The 24930-nt window shown below is 43.8% G+C and overlaps 1 protein-coding gene across 1 annotated transcript; it reads right to left on the reverse strand.

Moving 5' to 3' along the window:
• Positions 1-9434: 9434 nt before the first annotated feature.
• On the reverse strand, positions 9435-20519 carry LOC117871283. Its single transcript, XM_034759114.1, has 4 exons — positions 20392-20519; positions 15459-15824; positions 13087-13190; positions 9435-9785 (listed from the first exon to the last, which is right to left on the reverse strand). The coding sequence occupies exons 1-4, from the start codon at positions 20441-20443 to the stop codon at positions 9609-9611; spliced, it is 699 nt and encodes a 232-aa protein (XP_034615005.1). The 5' UTR covers positions 20444-20519; the 3' UTR covers positions 9435-9608.
• Positions 20520-24930: the final 4411 nt, after the last annotated feature.

Raw genomic sequence — 24930 nt, forward strand, 5'->3', positions numbered from 1 at the left:
TCTTTCCAGGTGGGGGCCCCACTTCTGATTCTCCATCCATCGATGCTGTAGCTGCAGCACCCACTATGGAGCAAGAGCCCAGCATCACTGAGGGCTTCCTTCCCATGTCCCTGACACCTGAGCCCAGCCAAGAGGTGCCACCCCCCAGTAGCTCAGCTGCCGGGACTCACGATCCCGATCACACTCCTCTCCCTGATCCCGCTCCTGATCCCTGCCCCACCCCCATCCCTGATGCTGATCCCGTCTCCCTCCCCTCCACCTCCCGTGCTGCTGCCATCCTGGGGTTGTCTCATTCCCCTTGCTAGTGGATGACCCCCAGGGAGTGGCCTTCGTGTTCCCCTGTCCCGACCCCTTAGGGGCTGCTAGTTTCCCTCTGATGCCCCTGACTGAGCTGGGGTCTGAGGCGGGCTGCGTGGTGCCGGCACATTGGGTGCCACACCAGTGGTCCGCCCACTGCCTGCCTGCCTGTCTCGGTAGGCCACAGGGCTTCGACAGGGGCCCCACCGGAGGACAGCCAGGGGCCTGTGACCTCACCCCTGATAGGCTGCGGGAGGAGCTGCGAGAGTTTCTCCAGGACACCTGTGGGTCCTGGAACAAGGTGTAGCTTGCTCTCCAGCTCCGGGGGGACTTTCATCAAATCCTCTGGGTCATGAGGGCCATTTTGGGGGAGGGTAAAGGGACTGGGAGACTGGCCACTTCTGCCTACCAGCGGACCCGCTGCTTCTGTGACTCCCTGCTTACTGACGGGTTCAGTCACAGTTTGCTATGTGGCCCAACAGTGCCCGCAAGCATCCCTGTTGGCGAGGATCCCCCCAGCCCCTCCCTATGTTACCCATCACCTTTGCTACCTTAAAGCAGGTCTGTAGGCTGGGTCTCCGCAGGTGCCAGGTGCTCTCCTTCCTTTGAGTGGGAGGGTACTCTGTGGTTTTCCTGCAGAGACCCATACGGATCCAGCTGCCGAAGCAAGTTGGTGGCTGGAGTAGGGGGACAGGGTTTATTTTAGCCACCTCACAGCTTGTAGGCCAGAGTGGCTACCCTGTTCTCCCTCAACCTATGGCCCGAGGTGCTGGGGGTTGCCAGGGCTGTGCTGGGCAGCCTCCTGCACCTCTGGGTTTGCATGGAGTGGCTGGTGGTCAATCTCGTCAATGTCTATGCCCTGACATTGGGCCCAGAGCAGCTGCGCTTTTTTCAACAGGCATCCACCTTCCTCAGCTCCTTGGATCCTTGCAAGTGCTTGGTCCTGGGTGGGGACTTTAACACCACCCTCGATGAGTGTGACCACTCGGGGACCAAGCAGTGCCTGGCCACCGCGGACAGCCTCCAGGAGATTGTCAACCATCACCCTGACAACGTGTCGATGTTCACCTTTGTCCGGGTGGAGGCCCATCAGTCGCACCACTCCCGGTTGGACCGCTTTTATTTATCACCTTTCATGTACCCATTCCTCCGGCATCCGGCCGTCCCCATTCTTGGATCACCATCTGGCGACCGTGACGGCCTCTCTCAGTGCAGAGAGGCCAGGGCCAGCCTATTGGCACTTCAATAACAGCTTGTTGGAGGATGTGGGCTTCGTGGCATCCTTCCGGGAGTTCTGGCTGACCTGGCGAGGGCAGAGGCATGCCTTTCCCTTGGCGCAGTGATGGTGGGATGTGGGGAAAGTGCACGCCCGGCTCTTCTGCCATGACTCTTCACCCAGGGTGCCAGTCGGTAGAGGGACGTGGCGATAGAGCAGTTGGAATGGGAGGTCTGAGAGTTGGAGAGGCATCTGGCCACCAGCCCCGAGGATCCATCCCTCTGTGGAGCATGCCGGGAGAAGCAGGAGGAGCTCTGGGCCCTCAAGGACCATCGGGACCGGGGTGCCTTTGTTCGCTCCTGCATCCACCTTCTTCAGGAGGTGGACCGCGGCTCCCACTTCTTCTACACCCTGGAGAAAAAGAGGGGGGCTAAGAAGCATGTCACCTACCTTCTGGCAGAGGATGACACCCCCCTCATGGATCCAGAGGAGATGCACAGGAGGGCTAGGGCCTTCTACGTGAGCCTTTTTCCCCCGGATCCGACTGATCCCAATGCCTGCAGAATGCTCTGGGATGGACTCCCAATGGGACCAGCTAGAGCTGCCTCTCACTCTGGCCGAGCTTTTGGAAGCCCTCCGCCGCGTGCCCACAAATAAATCCCCAGGAATGGACGGGCTGACCATGGAGATCTACCACGTGTTCTGGGATGTCCTCGGCCCGGACCTTGTCACCATCTGGGCTGAGTCCTTGGAGAGTGCAGTCCTCCCCCTGTCGTGCAGGCGAGCTGTGCTCACCTGGCTTCCAAAGAAGGGAGACCCCCACAACCTTCGGAACTGGCATCCCATCTCACTCCTTAGCATGGACTACAAAGTCGTAGCGAAGGCTGTCTCGCTGCGGCTGGGGTCTGTGCTGGCGGATGTGATCCACCCCGACCAGACCTTCACCGTCCCGGGCTGTACCATCTTTGATAATCAGTACTTGGTCCAGGATCTCTTGGAGCTCTGGTGTAGGTATGGTCTCTCGTTCGACCTTCTGTCCCAGGATCAGGAGAAGGAGTTCGACAGGGTGGACCACGGGTATCTCCTGGGCACTCTGCGGGCATTCGGCTTCAGACCCCACTTCGTGGGTTTTCTCCAGGTGCTGTACGTCTCTGCGGAGTGTCTGGTCGGGCTCAACTAGACCCTGACCAAGCCGGTCAGCTTCGGGCGCGGGGTCCGTTGGGGTATCTGCTGTCAGGCCAGCTGTATGCTCTGGCGATAGAGCCCTTCCTCTGACTCGTCCGTCAGAGGTCCTCCACTTGTCCCTGGAGGAGGGAAAACAAGGCCTGAAGTGCCTGCGCAGTCAGGTCCACATCTTCCGCCTCCAGGCCCTACAAAGGCTCTTTTATGGTGCAGGTAGTCCAGCGTGGAGCACACTGATACACGCCTTCCTGCACAGCTCCTATACGACCGGCAGTTCCTTTATCTCCATCCAAGAGGGCTCCATCTGTGAGACCTCTCTGGGCTGCCGGTCTTCTACCAGGACCTCCTCCAGACCTGGAAACTGGTCTTGATGACCAGGTCCATGGTGGCCACCGAGAGGGCGGATTTCCTCGTGGAGCCTCTGCTACACAACTCCCAGCTCCGTGTGCAGATGGAAGAGTCCCCCTTGGTGCGACAGAGGCTGGTCCTGGCAGAAGTCACCAGAATTGGAGACCTCCTGGAGTATGACCCAGAAGACTGTCTGGATCCCCTGATGCTCACTCAGCGCATGGGGCTCTCCAGCCCTCAAACTACCCGGCACATACTTCAGGAGGTGAGGGCCACTTTGCTGCTCGCTGCTCGGGTCTACTTGACCAGGTTCTGCGGGAGGGGCCCCCCCTGCCCACCCTACACCCCGGGCCCTCCAGACCTTCTCATCGGGCCCCTGCACCCTGGGCCTATCCAGCCATCCCACTCCTTCACCATGAGGCGGCTGCACGAACTACAGCTGCCTCGTTTCTGGACCGCACCACGGAGACATCTGTACACGCTTGTGCTCTACACCCTTCACATCCTCAGTCTTACGTCCCACCCCGTCAAGAAGTGACGGGACCTCTTACCACCTCTGGTAAGAGGTGGGCCAGCCTATATTCCACCCTGGTCCTGAAGCCCACCAGGGATATTAGTTGGTGGCTCCTTTACGGAGCCGTGAGCATGGGCATGTTCTTGGCATGGTTCACCCCTGCCCTGGACATCTGCCTCTTCTGCGGCGTGAGGGAGATCCTGGCACACATGTATCTGGAGTGGGCCAGGTTGCAGCCCCTATTCTGGCTCCTCTTAGATATCCTGTTATGTTTTTGGCTGCACTTTTCCCCTCGCCTCCTTATCTATGCACTCCCTATCCATGGCCCCACCAAGTGTCAACCTCCTTGTCAACCTCCTCCTAGCACTGGCCAAAATGGGCATCTACAAGACCAGAGAGAGGAGGTTGTCTGATGAGGTTTCCTGCGACTGCAGGGCCTATTTCTGATCTTCAGTCCGCTCACGCATCCTGGTGTGGTTTCCGCTGGTTCCCTTGACACCTTCGAGGAGCAGTGGGTGCTGTCCGGGGTTCTCTGCTCAGTGTCCCCATCAGGTTCCCTTCATTTGTGGATCCTCCCCTTAGGCTGGGGGAGGACATTTAGCAGTGGGGGGTAGGACAGGAACACTACCAGTTCACCATCCTCCTGTTTGGCCTCTCAACGGCACCCAGAGTCTTCACAAAGTGTATGTCTGTGGTGGTGGCCTACCTCAAGCATCGGGGGGTCCAGATCTTCCCCTACCTCAATGACTGGCTGGTCAAAGGCAGCTCCAGGTCACAGGTACAGGACCACGTACAGCTCCTCCTGCCCACCTGCACCACTCTGGGGCTGCTGGTAAACAACACCAAATCTACGTTGGTACTGGTACAATAAATAGAGTTCATTCTTGACGTGACATCAGCCAGAGCTTCTCTCCCACCGGACCTGTTCGAAACCTTGAAGAATCTTATCAGGATGATCACAAGTTTTCCTGTGACAACTGCCAGGGCATGCCTCCAACTCCTGGGTCACATGGCAGCATGCACGTATGTGGTATGCCATGCCAGACTCAGGATGCGCCCCCTTCAGCTCTGGCTGACCTCGACATTCTCCCAGTCCAGAGACAGGTTGGACAAAGTCCTCACCATGCCCGAGTCCATACTAGCCTCCCTCCTTTGGTTGACCACTCCGGAGAACATGTTCTAAGGAGCTGCTCCCCAACTATAGAGTTGGTGTCCAATACATCGGACTGAGGATGGGGAGCCCATGTGGGAGACCTCCAGACCAAGGCCTGTGGTCCGTGCAGGAACTAGTCCTGCACATAAACATCAAAGAACGCCGAGCAATCCGTCTGGCTTGCATGGCCTTTCGCTCGTGCCTTACAGGCAGAATAGTCAGAGTTCTCACAGACAACATGGATGTGCTCCAGGAGGGGCCTGGGCAAGGGCGCGATTTCTAACACCTTTCTTCTGTCCTGGTCGGGTCAGCTGCTATATGCCTTTCCTCCAATTCCGCTGATCAGCAAGGTCCTGGAAAAAATCAGGACAGACAAGGCTTGCATCCTCATGATCAACCCAGCATGGCTCAGGCAACACTGGTACGGGACTCTTATGAACCTGTCCATTACCTCCCCTTCCCTCCCCCGTGGCCACTACCAACCTGCCCAGACCTTCTCTCTCAGGACCAAGGTTGCCTCCTCCGCTCCAACCTTGCAGCCTCCACCTCACGACGTGGTTGCTCAATGGTTAGGCCAAGAGGAAAGAACCTGTTCAGAGGGCGTCCAGCGAGTCCTCCTGGAAAGCAGGAGGCCCTCCACAAGTCAGGCTTACCTGGCAAAATGGTCAAAGTTCTCTCAATGGGCCACTGATCGTAGCATCTCGCCAGTGGCTGCCCCACTCCAGCTTATACTGGATTACCTCCTTCATCTCAGAGCTCAAGGCCTAGCGCCCTCGTCCGTCAAAGTGCATCTGGCAGCCATATCGGCCTTCCACCTGCCTGTGCAGGGCAACATGGTATTTTCTCACGCCATGACCGATCGGGCTTGGATCACCTCTTTCCTTATGATAGGCCCTCTGTTCCATAGTGGGACCTGAACTTGGTTCTGGCCAGGCTGACAGAGCCTCCATTTGAGACGGTTGCCACGTGCTCCTGGTCCCACCTTTTGTGGAAAATAGCCTCTCTTGTGGCAATCACATCTGCTAGGAGGGTCTCAGAACTCTGGGCCCTGACCTCCAAACCCCATATACGGTAGTTCATAAAGATAAGGTCCCGCTCCACCCACACCGTTCGTTCCTCCCCAAGGTGGTCTCCGCCTATCATATGAGCCAGGACATTTTCCTTCCAGTGCTCTGTCCCAAGCCTCACGCGTATAGTGAAGAACGCCGTCTTCACATGCTGGATGTGAGATGGGCTCTGGCTTTTTATCTGGAATGAACAAAACCGTTCAGGAAGTCTTCACAGTTGTTTATTGCCACAGCCGAATGAATGAAGGGTCGGCCGATCTCCACTCAGCAGCTCTGCAGCTGGATCACTTCATGTATCTGTACTTGTTACGATCTGGTGGGCATTCCCCCGCCACCGATTGTAAGAGTGCACTCGACAAGGGCACAAGCCTCTTCGGCCACCTTTCTGGCTCACATCCCTATTCAGGATGTTTGTAGTGCTGCTACATGGTCATCGGTCCACACGTTCACCTCGCATTATGCGATTGCCTCCCAGATCAGGGAGGACGCCGGGTTTGGCAGGGCAGTGCTCCATCCTGAGTGTCTGTGAACTCCTACCCACCTCCAACAGGTATAGCTTGGGAATCACCTACTGTGGAATGCACATGAGCAATCACTCGAAGAAGAAAAGACAATTACCTTTTCCGTAACTGGTGTTCTTCGAGATGTGTTGCTCGTATCCATTCCACATACCGCCCTCCTTCCCCACTGTCAGAGTTGTCTGGCAAAAAGGAACTGAGGGTGGGAGGAGTGCGCAGTGCCCCTTATACTGCGCCATGGTGGCGCCAGTCCAGGGGTCACTATGGGCGCTCTCCTACTGTGGAATGGACATGAGCAACACATCTCAAAGAACACCAGTTATGGAAAAAGTAACTGTCTTTTATTTGTTGAGATTTGTCCATAACTAAGGAGAGAATATATACCGCTCTGGAACAAGTAGTTCAATTTTTTTATATCATCCATCAGAGAGCAGTAACTATCAATCTACAACAGGGATATTTGGCACCCTCTGCTGGTCTCTTCTTCCATGAAATATCCCATTGCAAGTTTTTCTGCCTCTCTCCAAGGGTAAAATTCACCTCTGTGCAGAGGACTAGTTTGAGGTCTGTGTGCTCTCTGTGCAAGGGAGAATTTCACTCAGAAGATTTCAGTAAGCAGTATCTGATTAGGGGTGTGGAAGATGCAAATGGCTGAGGGAAAAAAGCAAATGACATGCTGAACTCTGCACTGCTTGTGAGGAGACAGGAGCTAACTGTGTAGGTGGATCAGACAGATGTAATGTCTCTTGGCCTATTGTCAGGCATTAAATCACTGAAGAGTCTTGGTCTTAGTTCCTGACAAGGTAAGCCTTCCTAAGTTGTGGCATAATAAATCATTTCTGTCTACCGTAGTGCCTGAATTCACTGTTGGGCTCCTCAAAGCTTTTTTTAAGGGCCAACTTCATTTAGCAGCCTTAATGACCTATCAAATGTGTCTAGGTTTGTGGAAGAGGTTCTGAGAAGTAGAAAATTAGCCTCCGTGAATTAGTGAAGATAAGGCAAACCTGGGAAATGACTTTCCTCTATGTCTAATGCCCTCAAGCTGTAGTCAGTCAGCTGGATTTGGGGATAAAGGGCCCAGAGCTCACAAAGGTACTAGAGAATAAAACATATTCAAAGGATTAGGAATAGTTCTGGAAGAAAACTGAGAACTTTAACTGTCTATTCCTATACCACATAAAGAATCCAGTCTCTCTGGGAAAACCCATTTTCTATAACTGTCCTCCCTTTTTGCACACACAATTATGGGTGCAATTACTGTCTTTTGGAAATCTAAGAACCTTATTTGCAGGTGTGCTGACACGTGTAGTTCAGTCCATATGTATTAAAAGAAAATGTTTAGGAATGCTTTTAGGACCAACTGATTAACAGTAGGAACCCATATTTGAAAATATGATTGTATGTCACTTGCCTAGGACCACTTTGGAGAAGGTAAGTCTTCTCTATCCCTATGGCCCAATGCTTAGGCAAAGTTTCTTTCATTTTTCTCTCCTTTTCTCCAAAGTCAGTATTCATTTTCCTCTGAATATATCAGACAGCAGCTCCCCTAAATAATAGTCAGGTTCTCAATTTAGTTTGGCTTAAACCAAAGTGGTTTTTATTGGCAATTTTACAAATAGAGAGATAGCACGATTAAATAAAAGATAAACACCTAAATGCCTAGACAAGTACTGCAGAAAGCCTCACTAGACTGGCATTACATTTAATGTTACAAAATATTGCAAAATCACCATGATTTATAGCATGGTGGGGATTGTTTAGTCTTTTACCCCGGTCAGAGAACACAGCACTTCGAGAGTCTGCTAAGCGGAAGCAATGAAGAGTCCTGTGGCACCTTATAGACTAACAGACGTATGGGCGCATAAGCTTATTCACCCACACCTATAAGGTGCCACAGGACTCTTTGTCGCTTTTTTCAGATCCAGACGAACATGGCTACCCCTCTGATACTTGCTAAGAAGAAGACACTCTAGAGCATGGGTTCTCAAACTTCACTGCACCGCAAACCCCTTCTGCCCCAGGTGAGGGTGGAGCTTGGGCTTCAGCTTCAGCCCTGGGTCCCAGCNCCCCTTCTGCCCCAGGTGAGGGTGGAGCTTGGGCTTCAGCTTCAGCCCTGGGTCCCAGCAAGTCTAAGGCTGGCCCTGGCGCCCCATTAAAATGGGGTCACGCCCCACTTTGGGGTCCCGATCTACAGTTTGAGAACCACTGCTCTAAAGAGAATGTCTGTGGTAGCTTCTGCCATTCAGTTATAGCAACCTCCTCCTTCGACCCAAGACGGTTACTTTCCTTGGTGAGATATCTGCTCATCAATATGGAGTCAAAACAATATCAGCTTATGCAAAAAAATTGCTCTTTCTTTCAGGGCAATTTGAGTAGATTTTGTCCAGAAGTATTAATTTTCCCCAAGTCATTTATATACAACCATTATTCATTCTGTTGTAAGACTACCTCAAGTAGTAGTTAATCACTATGCAAATGAAAGTAAACTATTTCTATGCAGCCTCGCTAAATTATTTATACAGGCTTTACAAGTGTGCTAGGTACCTTAGAAAATATAAATGACATTGTGCCTGCCCAGAAGAGCTTACAATCTAATTTTGGACATGACACATCAGTGAGTAAGGAGGATCAGGGAAGACAGGACAAGGGTTACGGTACTTAGCTCATGCATTCACTCACATATGTTATGTGCACATCAGTATGTTTCCAGTAATTTTAAAATAGATTTTTTTCCCTTCCCTTGCAAGCTACATTTTGTTGGGAGGTGTATATATCCAAGGTGATCAGAGTGAGGGAAATGGCTGGATATCTGAGAGTGGGAGAGGTTGAAAGGAGTTGAGAGGCAAAAAGGGGCACCAAAAGAAGGAAATAGAGGTGGGGCAAAATAGTAGGCTGGTGATAGGTATGGGAATTCCTCCCAAACACACTCCAATTCACAATTCTAAATCTGACATCCTACTTTTTAATGGACAAATAACACATTGCAGATTTTGCCACTGCATTTGTGCTCATGGGGAATGCATCATAATCTAACCAAAGATGAACGTTCATGCTGTACCTTTGTTCTTGTGATTAAGAAGAATTAGATCTGTCAGAGGATTCTGAGTGCCTTTAGGTGGTAAGACATATACAGTGAGATGAGCTTCGATGTTCATGTTGCCTTAACTGGTGGTTTCTTTGATTTTTAGTGATTGTGTTGATACGAAATTCACATCAGCAACACTAACTCTAAATTAACCAAGTTTTTTGTGGGGGTAGAAAAGTACTTGTTACATGTGGTAATGTAATTCAATTATGCATGCATCCAGCTTTTTCATATCTTACTTCCACTGTGAGTAAAAGTCTTTATTAGTCTCATATCTTCATATTCTTGATTAAATCCATTATTAAGAGTCATGGATGGTTTATCATAAATCCATTCGCTTGGCAAAGTGCAGATGCCATCTGTATTTCTTGAGTTGTTCCTATGCTTTGTACAGCACTGAAGAATCTGTTAAAAAAACCCACATCATTAAGCAATAAATAACACATTGTCATCAGATATGCCATTGCCTTAGAGACCATCAGCCTGACTAAACAAGAGTGGCTCCCCAAGAGTTCTGTTTGGATTCTGCGCTACTTGCAATGTGCCTGAGAAAATTGCAAGTGTAATGAAAGATACTCAATTCCTTTATGTAATGGGTAATTTTAACCTTTAAAAACTGGCAGAATATTAAGATTATCATGATGACTTTAGAGTGATATACTGGCTACCATACAGTGGCTAATTGTTATATAATTTCCTGAGACAACAAGGGGAGTGAGTGGATGGAATTTGGGGACTTTTGGGGGTACTTTTTATCTAAAAAATTTGTGCAGAAAGAAAAGCAGGACATATTACTAAAAACTGCTACTGCCTTAAAATTTTGCAATGAAATACATTACATTAACACAACAATATACTACCAATCCTAAATGCAAAGCATTTCCAGGCAACGGGAAAAGTGTTTGCTTATATTGTACCGTCTGCACAACTAAGAAGTGACTAAATTAATATTCTGGATTGTGTTTGTGATCTTATTGAATACTTTTCTTCCCCCCAATTACTATTTTAAAACGTATTTCTGTACTATCATTTAAAAAAGGTAAGGGTTTGGGGGATTTCTTAGGGACTTTAAAAAACTGTATTTGGAAGGGGGCACGGGCATTGATTTAGGGCTTATGAAAGATGCCGGATTGACAACCACAGGCTTGTATGCACAGGAAGATGCAAAGGCATTATGTAGGTTTTCCCACATCATCCCACCAATATGCCTCAGCCTTGATCCGGAGTGATTCATGTCTCCATGAAAATTCATTTCTAGGCCTCTGCTGGGACTGCTAGTAAAGGTAACAGTGAATTTTATGCTGTGGAAAAAGGTTGACTCAGATCACCAGCCCCAGGAGTGCACCTAGCCATTCCAGGGCAGAAAACTTTTGCGGAGCCCCTTCCCTGACCTGTCCCCCAAGCCAAAAACCTACAACAAAAAACCCAACCACATGCCATCTACAGCCAGCCAATCAGCACAGAAAAAAAGTCAGAGCGGTCAGTTTGGAACAACAACAATAAAAGTTGAGTGGCAGAGTGATGTGATGCACCCTGGAAGTTGGTGCCCAGGGTAACTGACCTGCTTGCTCACCTGTAGAACCAGCCCTGACCAACTCATTCCATAGAAGCCATCCAAATGACTTGGTTATTACTGACCAGGGCTAGAGCTAAATTTGCAACAGTGACAGGAAGAAAAAAAGCACCTGATTCCATTACCAACTTTGAGTCATCCAGTTCCCTAAATTAATCATTGTTAATAGTCTGTGATCTTATTTTGACACTATACATATACATTTCCATGGCATGAAATGGGACAACTATCATTCAGGTAAAGAATGACTTTAAAAAGTTGTAAATACCTTCTCCATCTGATTATTTTCTTCTCTCCTTACACTCATATTATGATTTGCTCCAGCCAGTGATGCCACCATTGAATTTAGGAGTGTTTATGCTGACTCCTTTTACAAAATCCAATGTGAAGCTGCTTTTGATGGGTTGTGCTTGTTCATCAAAGCATTCCCTGGCCTGGTATTACAGAGTGCACACATCTCTTCTGCTACAGATGTTAGCTGGGTGACTTTTTTTTTTTGGGGGGGGGGGTTACATTCTGTTATTGTGGTTTGGTAGTAACAGCAACCAATAAAAAGCTTTTTAGAAAACTAGTCTGATTAGGTGGTGGATTAGATAAAATCAATGGCTTTTTACATCAAAGTTGTGTTTTCTCTCTTGACTTCCACTGTTTCTGATCCATATGGGTAACTAAAGTCCCTTTTCATCTGGCTGAGCACTGGTAGTAGCAGAAAGGCTCTTGGATTCTCTTCAAACAGCACAAACTGAACAGGTGAAAGATAGGGCTGTTGTGAATAAAAGTGCCCCCCCACGCACACATTTAAATTGGGACATGCCTATTTGAGAAACTTCTTTTTCTTCACATAACACTCTTACAATTGAGGTGAGGCGATAGGTGCTTGACCTGGAGCTCCCTCAATATAAAAGAGAGGGAGCGGCTGGCAGGCTGTTGTCTATAACAGCCTTTATGTTTCTGAACTTGTTGCCTCTTTGTCCAGAATAGCTTGAATTTGCTGACCTTCAAAATTGTTACACTGCACGAGCCTTCGTTTTACAAGGCAGTTTTTGCTGTAAAGTTTAGTCCTTGAACATCTACTTGTATACTCTTAATCGGCCTTGAAAAGAAAGATGCTGTACAGTCAAGAAATGTCACTGGTTGTCTGGGCCCTTTCAGGGCTGGCATAGGTCCAATACATCCCTGCTCCACATTCTGCACCTTTAAGGATCAGCATTCTGTTAATTGTATGGTTTAGAGAGGTCTTGTGACTGCAGACAGAGTGAGCTGGGAAGAGAGAAGCAGGATTAAAATGAATAGTTTCATGTCTCACTGGGTGGAGCTCTCCAAGGACCAAAGGGCAGGACCAAGACCACCCAGCAGTAGCTGCTTCCTTGCTGATAGGGAGCAGGGCAAGCCAGCACTTTGTAGCTAGGAAAGATGGATAAGCAAGCTGGAGAATGCTGAACACTTGGTGTGAGTAAGAGATTACGTTAGGCAAAGCTACATTTTGCTAGAATTAAGTTTTAGACACTAGAATGTGTTAGTTTTGTTTGTAACCCGTTCATATCTTTTTCACTCTTGCTTGAAATCACTTAAATCTATGTTCTTTGTTAATAAACTTATTCTTACTTTTGCCATCTTAGTGCTGTGTATTAAGTTGAAGCGTACCACCCCAACCAAGCTAACAAGCTGTGGTGTGCCCTGGCTCTTTGGGAGCAGTGAACTTGGTGTTACCTCAGTCAGAGAGACTGGACACTGCAGAAGAGAGGGTTTTGTGGAGACTCAGGACCAGAATGGCTGTTGGGGTCAGCCTGCAAGGAGTAACTGGATTGGTGGAAGCTCAGGGTGAGATTTTTATGCTGTAGTGATGCTACTGGCGTCAGGGTTCTGAGCCAAAGCTGCACAGCCTAAAGGCATCGAAGACAACAGGGCAGGTGGTGACAGCACCCTGTTTCTTTTAAAGACATGCCCTGGTCTCTCCTCCAGATCACACATGAAATGGGCAAGGAATCTGGGTTCTACTTGTAGCCCTTCACCTGCTGGAAATTAAGGAGTACCTTTATACAGGTTTGCCACATACTCACCCATCCCTTTTCATCAGAAATACCCCAGGAGCATATTTAGTTTTGTAATACTTATTTCTGAATGGTTACTTACGGAGAAAGCTATGATAATAATGGAGGAACAGATGCTGTATCCAAGAAGAAAGAACCACACCCACCACGTTTTATCATGTCTGATATTGCCATTGCATTTGGACTCTGAAATAAAGAAAGAGATATTTAAGTATGTAAAAACCAAAAAGGTGTTTGTTCGCTTTTCAGATGAGCTTTTTATGTGATGGATTAGATGGGGCTTGGTCATGGTTGGCTTCCTATTCATATTTATCACATTTTTTCACTAATTTTTCAGGCTAAGGGTTTGAGCCTCTTCTGGAGAGAATTATGAACAATTCCACTTGAAAAGTGTAAGATTTCTGAACATAATGATAACCTGATTATAAAATGGATGGAATCCTAAATTTCCAGTGAATTCATATATTCCAAGGCCAGAAGGGAACATTGTGATCATCTAGTCTGGCCTCCTGTATAACACGGACCAGGGGGGCCAAAGTTACTGACCCTGCGAGCTGCATATGACAATTTTCAGGCGTTCAATAGCCGGGGAGCACCTGCTGAGGCTCAGGACTTCAGCCCCATGGGAGACACCTGCCAGGGCTCAGGGCTTCAGCCCTGCAGGGAGTGGAGGGTCTCAGGGCTTAGCCTCACAGGAGATGCCTGTCCGGGCTCAGGGCTTCAATCCTGCTCCTGCTGAAGCCCAAAACCCCAGCAGGGGCACCCCACAGGGCTGAATTGCTGAGCTCCTCCTCCCTGTAGAGCAGAAACCCCTCATCCCACCACCCCACAGCAGGGCAGAAGCCCCAAGATCCACCCTCCCACCTGAGTCAGGTAGCAGAGAATGTGGAGGGGGCGTGGGAGGCTCTGTGAGCCGTACTTTAACTGTAAAAGAGGCACATGCAGCTTGCGAGCCACGGTTTGGCCACCCACCAAACGTGAACTTCCCCAAAATAATTCCTAAGGCATTGTTTTTTATAAAATATCCAATCTTGATTTAAAAATGGTCAGTGATGGAGAATCCATCCAATTAATGGTAAGATCTCTGAAAACCTCCTTGCAATGTGACAACAAACTGCTATCATAAAGAAAATAATCCACTTTCATGGCAACAGCCACTTCATTTAATTTCAGGCAATGTCTTTTCTAAAACAGAAATCATAGGGTAATGGTGCTCTACTATCCAAGAGAATTTATCTCAGCAGCCACTGAAAGCTGATGGAGCCTCAGCAAAATGCAATTGGACAGTCTGCTGAATATAGTGGGGACTAAAGTATTTGGCAGTTGTCCTGCATCAGCTAATCAACTGTCCAGTCCGATTTGCTTAGAGAATGCAGATGGGCGAAGGATCCGTGTTGTTTAAGAGACTGTTTCTCAATTGGTGGATCATGGATCCTAGAAGGGTCATGAAAGTCAATTGGGCAAGTGTCATAAAGCACTGAAAATTTTATTACAATCTAAAGCAAAGACACTTTCGCCCTGCTTGATCCTTTTAGGTTAACTTCTAGAAACACACACACAAATTGTACTGGGTTATCATTGATATATATTTACTATAAAAGTAAGAGTAAAAAATGTAATGTGCATGGGACAAGAGTCACTTGCAGGTTTAAACTAGAGTAAATGGTGGAGTCTCTGTAACTTGAAGTCTTTAAATCACAGGTGGGAAACCTGTGGCCCATCAGGGTAAGCTGATTGAGGGCCATAAGACATTTTGCTGACATTGACCGTCCACATGCACAGCCCCCCACGGTGTGCCATTTCCTACCAATGGGAACTGCAGGAAGGGGTGGCCAGCATGTCCCTGAGGCCCGCCACTTCCCGCAGCTCCCATTGGCTAAGAATGGTGAACCATGGCCACTGGGAGCTGCAGGAGGCTGTGCCCACAGATGGTCAATGTCAGCAAAATGTCTCGCAGCCCTCAATCAGCTTACTCTGATGGGCCACTTGTGGCCTGCGGGCTGTAGGTTGCCCACCACTGCTTTAAATCATTGAGGGCTTCAGTAACTCAGCCAGAGGTTAGGGGTCGATTACAGGAGTGTGCAGATGAGGTTCTGTGGCCTGCAACATGCAGGTCAGACATGACTATCATGATTTAGCCTTAAAATCTACTGGTGAGGGCAGGAGGGTGGCAATATATATATTTTATATATATATTGATTTTACAAGACTGTGTATATTTTTATATATATATATAGTCTTGTAAAATCTTGGAATGTATTGTTGTCATTGTTCCACACATGTACATACAACTCCAGCCAGTCTTCTTCCACCCCTGCCCTGATTTTGAATCAGGTGGAATTAAAACAGCAATATTCTGGGACTGTGGGAGAAAAGGCAATACAACTGGAGCATAATTTAACTCATCTTTATATACACCCAAGTCTATTTCTGTAACTCACAAAAGTTCCTTACCATGTACTGTCAGCCTGCTGCCACTTCCAAATTTGTGCCTTACCGGTGGTGGAAAAGTTAGCCATACATCACAGAAATACATGCCAGCGTCTTTCAGCTGAACGTTGTCCAGTCGTAAGATTGAAATTTTTTTGGACTGTTCTGTTTTAATTTGTACCTGTGACTTCTGAACATCAGAGGTACTTGTGGTTGGCTGGAGCGCCGGCTGATTACTGGTAGGGTCTTTCCTCCAATACACCTCTGTCAATGTATTATTTATGGTTTTATCTGGGTAGTCAAATTCACACAGTATCAAAACAGTTGAATTAAGAGACACATTGATGTCCTGGGGATATTGTACAACTGAAAGTTCTGCTCCACTGGTAACTGTAAGATGGAAATAAAGTGGATGCATATGAGTTGTTATACTCTTTACAGAGGCACACAAAGAAACCATTTTCGGACTATTTTAAAAACTGTGAGTGAGGGTAGAATCTTGGCCAGCTCAACAAATGTGTATGATAGACTTCTACAGTTACAGAAAAGATCCAGCCATGAGCATACTGGGTGAAATCCTAACCCTATTGAAGTCAATGGGAGTTTTGCCTTTGGCTTCAATGGGGCCAGTATTTCACATACAACATTCATATAAAAAGTGTTATAAAATAATTCTAGTTTCTTTGCAGCCATTCTGAAGGAAAAATGGGGCCTTTTCCAAAGGAATTTCTGTAAATAAGTCAGGCAAAGAAACAATCTGATTTAAATAATTTGAACTATGGACAATTTAGTCAAATTTGCTAAGAGAACATAAGGAGTTTCTATTGGAACTTAACTGCCCCCAAATGTATACAAATGTAATCTATGTACAGCTGTGTAAAAATTAAAGCACTGTAAAATATTTTTAAAAAATATGTGTGTAAATATATTGTGTAAATATGTAAGGTTTTAAGGACCTAAGTCAACACTCCCTGGTTTGTAAAACTCTGTTTTGTAGGTTTAAAATAAATTGGTTTTTGTTTTGTTTTGTTTTTAAATAATACCACTAAAATCCATTTAAATTTTTCATTCAAAGCTGCAAAACTGACAGACACTGTTTGCCAAACACAGGTAACTAGTGTTGTTTGGCTTTGGTATTTAGCATTTAACCCTTAGGTACCTTAATGCTTTATAACGTTCAATATCTTTTTAAAAAAACCAAGTCGTGGCTGCAGCAGGGCAGTCAAGACCAGGAGAATGGGGAAAAAAATCTGAATTTGTTTTTGGTAACAAAATAGTAAATAAAAGCTATAATAAAAAAATTAAAAATTTTTTAAAAGACAGTGCCCCTCTGGAGCAACAGCAGGAGTAAGGTGCACAAAGAAGCAATGTTAGAAACACAGTGCCTTAAGATAATTTGTCTAATCAGACTGTCACTTTAATAAGGGGACATGAAAACTCTGTGAGCACAAAAAAAAACCCAGTTACACCTTATGTAAAAATTAATATGGTTAATATAATGTTATAAAAGTTAAACATTCACAGGACACGTGCAGTGTATATTGTAAAAGGGGTAAAAAAATGCAAACAAAACATAATACTTAATTAAAATCCTATTAGGGCTCCAAACAGAGCTACAATAGGTTGGGTTTTCTTTTTCAGATCGCTGTGTGTTTTGGAAGCAGGAGTTAAAGGTAAAAAGTAATCAGAACTCTGGTGAAAATTTATTTTGTCTCTTTTAAGAGAGTCTCTAAGTTGCTAATGGCTTTGGATACAAAAGCCAGCCAGAAAGCATCTGTGTCGATGCAAATTATCTAACTAAAAAAATATATATATCTACCTATAAATGGCAGCACAAAGAAGCTTCAAATAAAGAACATACCTGGTCAGCAAACAAACTTCCTAAAATGAAAAGGCTCAAATTATAAAAATAAAAAAAACCAAAACAGGTTAACCCTAAAAATAAATAATAATAATAATAAAAAAATAGTGTGTGTGTATGCAGTGCTGAAATCTAAAGACAAGTATAAAAGGCATCTGCTTATATGCATGACATTCCTACCTTCACCAAAACCCCAAAAATATAATACATGGTATAACAAAATACCTTTAATAAATTTGATGCTAATGTTATTGTTAATATTAAACATTGGAATAAATGTAATGTTAATAAGTACCCCTGTAACAATGTAAAGTGTATAATTAAAAAAAACCACCTCTAAGGTCATATGGTAATAATACTTCTCAGTTATTACCTATAAATAAACTTAAAGCTTAGCACAGCAAACAAACATTATAAACCTGGTTTGCTGTATAAAAAAATACGTGAGGTACACCACCTCATAAATTTAATAACTAAATAGTGGAATAATTTCCCCTAAACCCTTAAAAGATAAAAGCCATTAAAATCTGCCCTGCCTATAGAACAAAAACACAGGAAAGTATGGGGGTAATTCCTCTGTTTTGCCTGCAATCAGCTAGAATATTTGTAAAAGAAAGGAATATTTTAAGCAATAATCTGCCATCCCAAAAGGGGTAGAAAAATGTTCTTTTTGTCTTTCAAAACTTCAAGAAAAGCTGGTATCTGCTAAAAAGCAAATCATAATACCATGAATCTACTCTTGTAACAAAAATTGTGTTTTGTGTTTTATGTTTTGTCTTGTGTTGTTTGTCTTGTTGCTAGCATTGTTGTGTATTGTGTTATAAAAAAAACCCTTCTGCATTATGCAAAAAAAAAAAAAAATTAATAAGCATTTTAACTATATTTACAAAAAACAATGTTGCAAAAGGGTGAAGGTCAAAAAATGCCAGTCTGTTTACAGGAAAATATCCGCATATAGCAAACACCATATTAGGAAAAATTGGTTTTGGAGCAAGAATGATAAACCTGAAGGTAATTAAAAATAAGTTAAGTTCCTTGTCACAACTGCAAAATACTCTAATTCACAAGCAGGCAAATACTACTGTGGATTTAGTACAAATAGATTTGGGAAACATAAAAGCAACATAAAATATGTGGCAGTGGCTAAACACCACCTCCTGACTACTGTATAAACAAAATTTAAAAATAAAACTGCCTTGGCCAAAAAATGTACTGAAATGTAAATTCTTAGTTTAGCATCACACAAAAGAATATAGGGAAGCGTGTCATTCAAATATTACATGTAAATAGAGACATGCTAAAAATTGCTAGGTCTAAAAAAAACCTGACAGCCTATCACTGGTACAACATTTTTACAGGCTGGTCCCTGACTTCTAAGGGCGTATTGTCTATTATATTTCACCTATTATTAGTTGTGTTAATATTATCCTGTGTTTCCTTGCTAGAAATGTGTTGTTTGTGGAGAGGGTCCAGAGAAGTGCAACAAGAATGATTAAAGGTCTTGAGAACATGACCTATGAAGGAAGGCTGAAAGAATTGGGTTTGTGTTGTATGTGCTGTTAAACAAAAAAAATGTTTGTTAAATTACAACCACAAGCTCAAATGACCCACTCAAGAATTGTTCTTGAAACATCACAAGAGGGATATGTAGTAATAGGATTTTATGTTTGTATTTTGTATAATTCTGTATCTGAGCTAATTTCAAGGCAGTAACAGACCTTTTAGGAAGGAACCAAAGACAGATGCAAGGGAACCAGAAGGTTGTAACAGGCCCCTATTAAAATGTCAAAGAAGGGCAAATTAACAACTCTAAAAAAAAAAACAGGCACCTATCAATAGAAACAATAAAAACAAAATAGCTGTAATCAAAACCAGCATAAAATAACTCCCTAAAAAACAAACAAAAAGAATTAAGAAAAAAAAAATAAAAAGAACAAGCAGTCATCAAACAACAATTAATGACAGCATGACGATACAAAACTCATTGGTCCCAATAAAAAAAACATCACTATATGAACAGGGTGCCTTGCCATAAAACTTTGAATTTGTCCTGCCAAAACTTCCCTGGAGCATCACGTCGCAACTGACAGAACCCGGCTCCTACCTACCCATGATCAACCTAGCTGGCCACTAGGTTGACCCGGACTCGGAACTGGTAACTATAACACCGACTGGTGGGAGTGTGTGTGTGTGTGTGTGTGTGTGTGTGTTTGTGTGTGTGATTAAATGCATATGCCAATTGTTGTATCTTCAATAAATGAAAGGTCCCGTGTGCTTTTTATAAGCATAACATGTTTGAATATGGCAGTTTTATTTGAAGAATTTGTTATCTGAATACACCCATTTATATTAAGAAACATATACCTGTGAAAGTGATAACATCTGTTGCACTGTACTTGAGAGAGACTTGGTTCTCTTTAGTGAAGTCTAATGTAGTAAAATTTGAATTAAACATTTAAAATGGAAAATAAAGAATAGATATGTGTGGCCTCTCCCCATTTATCCCCCCTTGTTGAAAGAATGCATAGATTATCTTCTGAAGTGAATACATACACTTGATAATGATATTCCAAAATCATTATTAACCCATTTCAGGTTAGTTCACTTAGTGAAGTGAAAATAGATGGTTCTTGTCTGGAAATCTTGTACAACATTTTGAACATGCACTAACAATCTAACAAGATAAATATAACAGCTGTTTGAAGGCTTTATTAAATTTGGATCAGTCATCTAATTAGTTATTATGGATGCTCTATCAAATTGGTTATAGTAATATAAATGAAAATAAACACTGATATAGTAGAATATTAGCTAAAATATAAAATTAGGTACAGTACACAAATAAAAACTCATTTTAATGTGTTTTATCAAATGAATTCTGAGTTTTTTAATCTGTGCCTTTTTAAGCTTTTGTTTAATTTATTCTGTTTTCCTCCATAAGACAGCAATTTTTTGATAGCTATAACACTAAATAAAAATATTTATTTAAAAGTCAAGAATTGACAGTGTCATGTTCTTTTTATTACCTGCTTTAAGAATTAACACTTCCTGCAATAATCAATTTGCAGCATGAAGACCCCAGAAAAAAAATCTTACCTGTGAGTTGAATAAAATAAGAAATCATAAACAATATGACAAGTGGCTTCATTTTCTTCGGATTCCTAATGTGGATGACTTAAAACCTCATTTGAAACACTTGGTGCTACAGTCATCAGCAATTTGTGAAGTAGTAAATAAAAGATCTCCTAAACATGTTTTTAACTCTGTTTCCGGGAGGGTGGTTTTGTGGTTTACTCATGCCTACCATTTTCCTTCCTTTGATGATGTTACTGTATTTTCTCATGAATGCAGCAGATTATCTGTTCATTGTACAGCTCTGAATCATATTCCATTAGAGCTGGGGTTCTTGCCCCTCAAAATTTTTCTTTGTTTGATAATTCAACAGGGATATGAAAAGTTTTATTCCTGATTCACCTGGGTACTGCAGTATGCCATCCCCGTTTGTCCATCCGTCCCCAGTCCAGTAACTATGTACTAGATGAAGGCAGAATCTTTAAGGAGAAGGAGCAGATTTCCATGGACAATACACATGAGGCTCTGGAGGCTCCTTATCCAAAAAGAAAATAAATTGAGAGCAGCACTAAAAGCCACCACCAAGTAGGACTACCCCTGCTATGCAGTGCAGGACAACTTAGTTTAATGGTTGGTCTCAGTCTGACTCAGTTGAAATGCTTCAAAGGGACTTCATTTGTCCTTTGGTGGAAAGATAATGCCTAGGAAATAACCCGTCATGAGCACTGGTCTCAGCTAATACAGTTTCTCCTTTAATTCAAGGGTATGTCCAGAACACATGTTTGTGGAGCATCTAGATTAGCATTTACAAGCCAGTTGGCTAACTTGAGTTAACTGGCAACAATTAAGTTAAAACAGGGGCAAATACTCTAGTCTAGACATACCTGAAGTAGCCCTTACCACTTGAACTAAGGTTTCAGAGGGGCAGCCGTGTTAGTCTGTATCAGCAAAAAAAAATGAGGAGTCCTTGTGGCACCTTAGAGACTAACAACTTTATCTGGGCATAAGCTTTTGTGGGCTATAACCATCTTCATCAGATGCATGGAGTGGAAAATACAGTAAGCAGTATAAATATACAGCACATGAAAAGGTGGGAGTTGCCTTACCAAGTTGGGGGTCAGTGCTAATGAGGCCAATTCAATCATGGTGGATGTGGCTGATTCCCAACAGTTGACAAGAAGGGGTGAGTATCAATAGAGGGGAAATTATTTTTTGTAGTGACTCAGCCACTCCCCGGCCTAATTTGATGGTGTCAAGTTTCCAAATTAATTTCAGTTCTGCAGTTTCTCGGTGAAGTCTGTTTTTGAAGAATGGCCACTTTGAAGTCTGCTATTGAGTGTCCAGGGAAATTGAAGTGCTCTCCTACTGGTTTTTGAATGTTACAATTCTTGATGTCTGATTTGTGTCCATTTATTCTTTTGCGTAGAGACTGTCCGGTTTGGCCAATGTACATGGCAGAGGGGCATTGCTGGCACATGATGGCATATATCACATTGGTAGGTGGGCAAGTGAACGAGCCCCTGATGGTGTGGCTGATGTGGTTGGATTCTATGATGGTGTCCCTTGAATAGATATGTGGACAGAGTTGGCAACAGGATTTGTTGCAGGGATTGGTTCCTGGGTTAGTGTTTCTGTTGTGTGGTATGTAGTTGCTGGTGAGTTCAGGTTGGGGGGCTGTCTGTAAGTGAGGACTGACCTGTCTCTGACTTCTTGAGGAAACTATAATCCATTGGTGATCTTCCAGAAAACACCATCCTAGCCACTATGGATGTAGAACCATCTCTACAACAACATTCCACAAAAAGATGGACTACAAGCCATCAGGAACACTATGTCACGGCAAACCTGGTGGCTGAGCTTTGTGACTTTGTCCTCACCCTCAACTATTTCAGATTTGGGGATGATTTATACCTTCAAGTCAGCGACAGTGCTATGGGTACCCACATGGCCTCATAGTATGCCAACCTTCTTGTCAACTGTTGGGAATGGGCCACATTCACCTAATTGAATTGGTCTCATTAGTACTGACCCCCCACTTGGTAAGGAAACTCCCATCTTTTCATGCGCTGTATATTTATACCTGCCTACTGTTTTTTTTCACTCCATGCATTTGATGAAGTGGGTTCTAGCCCATGAAAGCTTATGCCCAAATAAATGTATTAGTCTCTAAGATGCCACAAGAACTCCTCATTGTTTTCACTTGAACTAAGTAATAGTCCTGAGGTTGGAGACAAGGGAGCAAGAGAGAATCTCAGCCTTCCATTAGTGATACAGGGAGAGAGAGAGAGAGAGAGAGAGAGGAGAAAAAGATAAAAAAAGGTGGTTCATTATTATAGTTAGGACACAGTTTCACAGAGAAAACAGGTTTGTTTTATTTTTTTAAGTATTAGAATACATTAACAATGAAACTGTTGCCACCTGTTCAGAGAAAAAAAAAAGAAGTGAAAAAACTTTTGTGAGCTTTGCTTTCTAGCTCTTAGATCCCCAGATAACACTCTATTTTGATCTATAACATTTTAAACAGCCATGATAAAAGTCCTTTGAAAGGCAGATTTGAATAAGAAACAACTGATTCAGAGAACACTGATTAAAGTCAAGAGTTAATAGTTTAATGCAGCTGGCTTGGGGATTCACACAGGCACATAAGCAAGAATTCAGTATTATGGCAAAGAAAACTGGACATTTCTGAAAAATTCTAACAGAAAGTGACAAAGTTATACTGCAGTTTGTCTGACTCCCTAATTAGCTGTAAAATACTCAGTTTGGGGTCAATTTGAATTTTACCTGCTTTAATCAACAGAGACTTAAAATAATTTTAAGCTTTCCTACCTAATGTAAATTCCCATAAGGAATCTTTGTGGAGAAATGTAGTGGGCCAGGCTGTAAGTAGTGAATTGACTTAAGATAGCTGAGAGACCACACTGGGAACCGAAAAGGTGCATACAAATATAGCTACCAAAATGTTAGGACATTTAGATGTTAGGAAAATCATATTTTAATAAGAAAAACAGTTCAAAAATGTATAAACTGTCTCCTTAGAACTGACAGAGAAAAATGAGCCCTAGGTGAAATTAAAAAAAAAATTACGAAAAGGCTGTTTTACACTGTTGATCAAATTCTGCCAGTCTCAAGGCCTCAGTTCAGCAAAGCACTTAAGTTCATGCATAACTTTAACCATGTGCATAAGTCCATTGCTATTCAGCCAAGCAAAAAAGACTTTAACTCCCATTGAAGCCAATTGAATTCAACACATGCTTAAGTACTTTGCTAACTCAGGGGCCGAGCGAACTTTCTGGCCATAGAGGCATGAAGAAGGATCTGGAATAACCAAGAGCTTAAATACGATCAATTACAAAAGAGCTAATTTCTGGCATATTATAGGACCCACTAAAACAGCACTGCATAAAGAGAACTTTAACTATGAAATAGAATTAGACAAAATCGTGACAGGGTGTCTGCCTCATCAAGGGGAGGGAACCTTGGGCCAGCCAGCTTGGTTCTGATGTGCAGTCACTTTCAGAACAGGTTTGAACTGAACTGAAAAATAAAATAAAAATTGCTTTAACCAAATTGGAATTGTTGTTTTTGTTGTTTTTTTCTCTCACGGAAACAAACAAGTCATTACTAAACTGTTTTGTAATTTGAGGAGGAGGGTCTATTTTGTTCCTGATTAACTGAATTTCTAAACAAAAATACCATTTCAAACCAAAAAGTTGAAACATTTCATCTCAACAGCAATTTTTCAGCCAAAAATCTACTCACCAAATTTGCAAATAGTTTTGATGCCCTGAAAAATGCTTTTTTTCAGTGGATTTATTATTCACTGAAAATATTTCACCCAGTGCTAATGTCAAATTGTTTTATTTTGGGGTATGCTAAAGACTGTCAGTGCAACCATTAATTGGTGACCTGAATAAGGGCATGGACAGATTCTGTGTGTGGTGTTTAATCCTTCCTGGTTTGGGGAAACAGGCAAATAGCCCTATATGTGGTGGAGAACATGGTAAGGCAATTGGCCCTTTGCGCTGAGGGAAAACTAAAGAAGCTAACCTTCTTAACAGGTCTGTATATACTTTAAACAAGAAGTTAAAAAAGAAGAAATCCTACACAAGACAATCCTCGAGACTGAAAGCAATTGCTTAAAACTATCTTTTGGGACCTTTACAAGATAGGGCTGCTCTTGGGTGGTTTCATACCTTTTTACTTTCACCAGGGTTTGTGTTTCATCAGTAATACATTCTGATCAGTGCTATCCAAAATAGCTAACTGATATAACAAAAGGAGCATCAAAACATTTTCTTCATCTGTTACCAAAAAGGGGATGTATACAACAGGTGCTGTCACTGGGGTACACCTAAATGTTAATTATTTAGACACGTCCATACAACCTCTTTTATGGATGCAATGAACATGACCTCCATAAGGGAGGTATTAACACTCTGCACCAACAATGGACCAGGTTCTTTCACCAGCCCAAGATGATATAGGTCCAAGGTGCAGATTGTGGCCTGAAGTATTGCCAATATCTCTAGGACTTCTGTGAATGTCTTTGGTTTATAGCAG

Source organism: Trachemys scripta, chromosome 1 (assembly GCF_013100865.1).
Source record: "Trachemys scripta elegans isolate TJP31775 chromosome 1, CAS_Tse_1.0, whole genome shotgun sequence".
Taxonomy (NCBI): Eukaryota; Metazoa; Chordata; order Testudines; family Emydidae; genus Trachemys; species Trachemys scripta.

Bases quoted from the DNA above. Each gene is read 5' to 3' on its own strand.
- LOC117871283 (XM_034759114.1), bottom strand. From the start codon at position 20,443: ATGAAGCCACTTGTCATATTGTTTATGATTTCTTATTTTATTCAACTC. The intron at 13,191-15,458 runs GTAAGGAACTTT...TCTTTATTTCAG, and splicing joins CAGCAGGCTGACAGTACATG to AGTCCAAATGCAATGGCAAT. The intron at 9,786-13,086 runs GTAAGTAACCAT...TTTTTTTAACAG, and splicing joins TTATTATCATAGCTTTCTCC to ATTCTTCAGTGCTGTACAAA.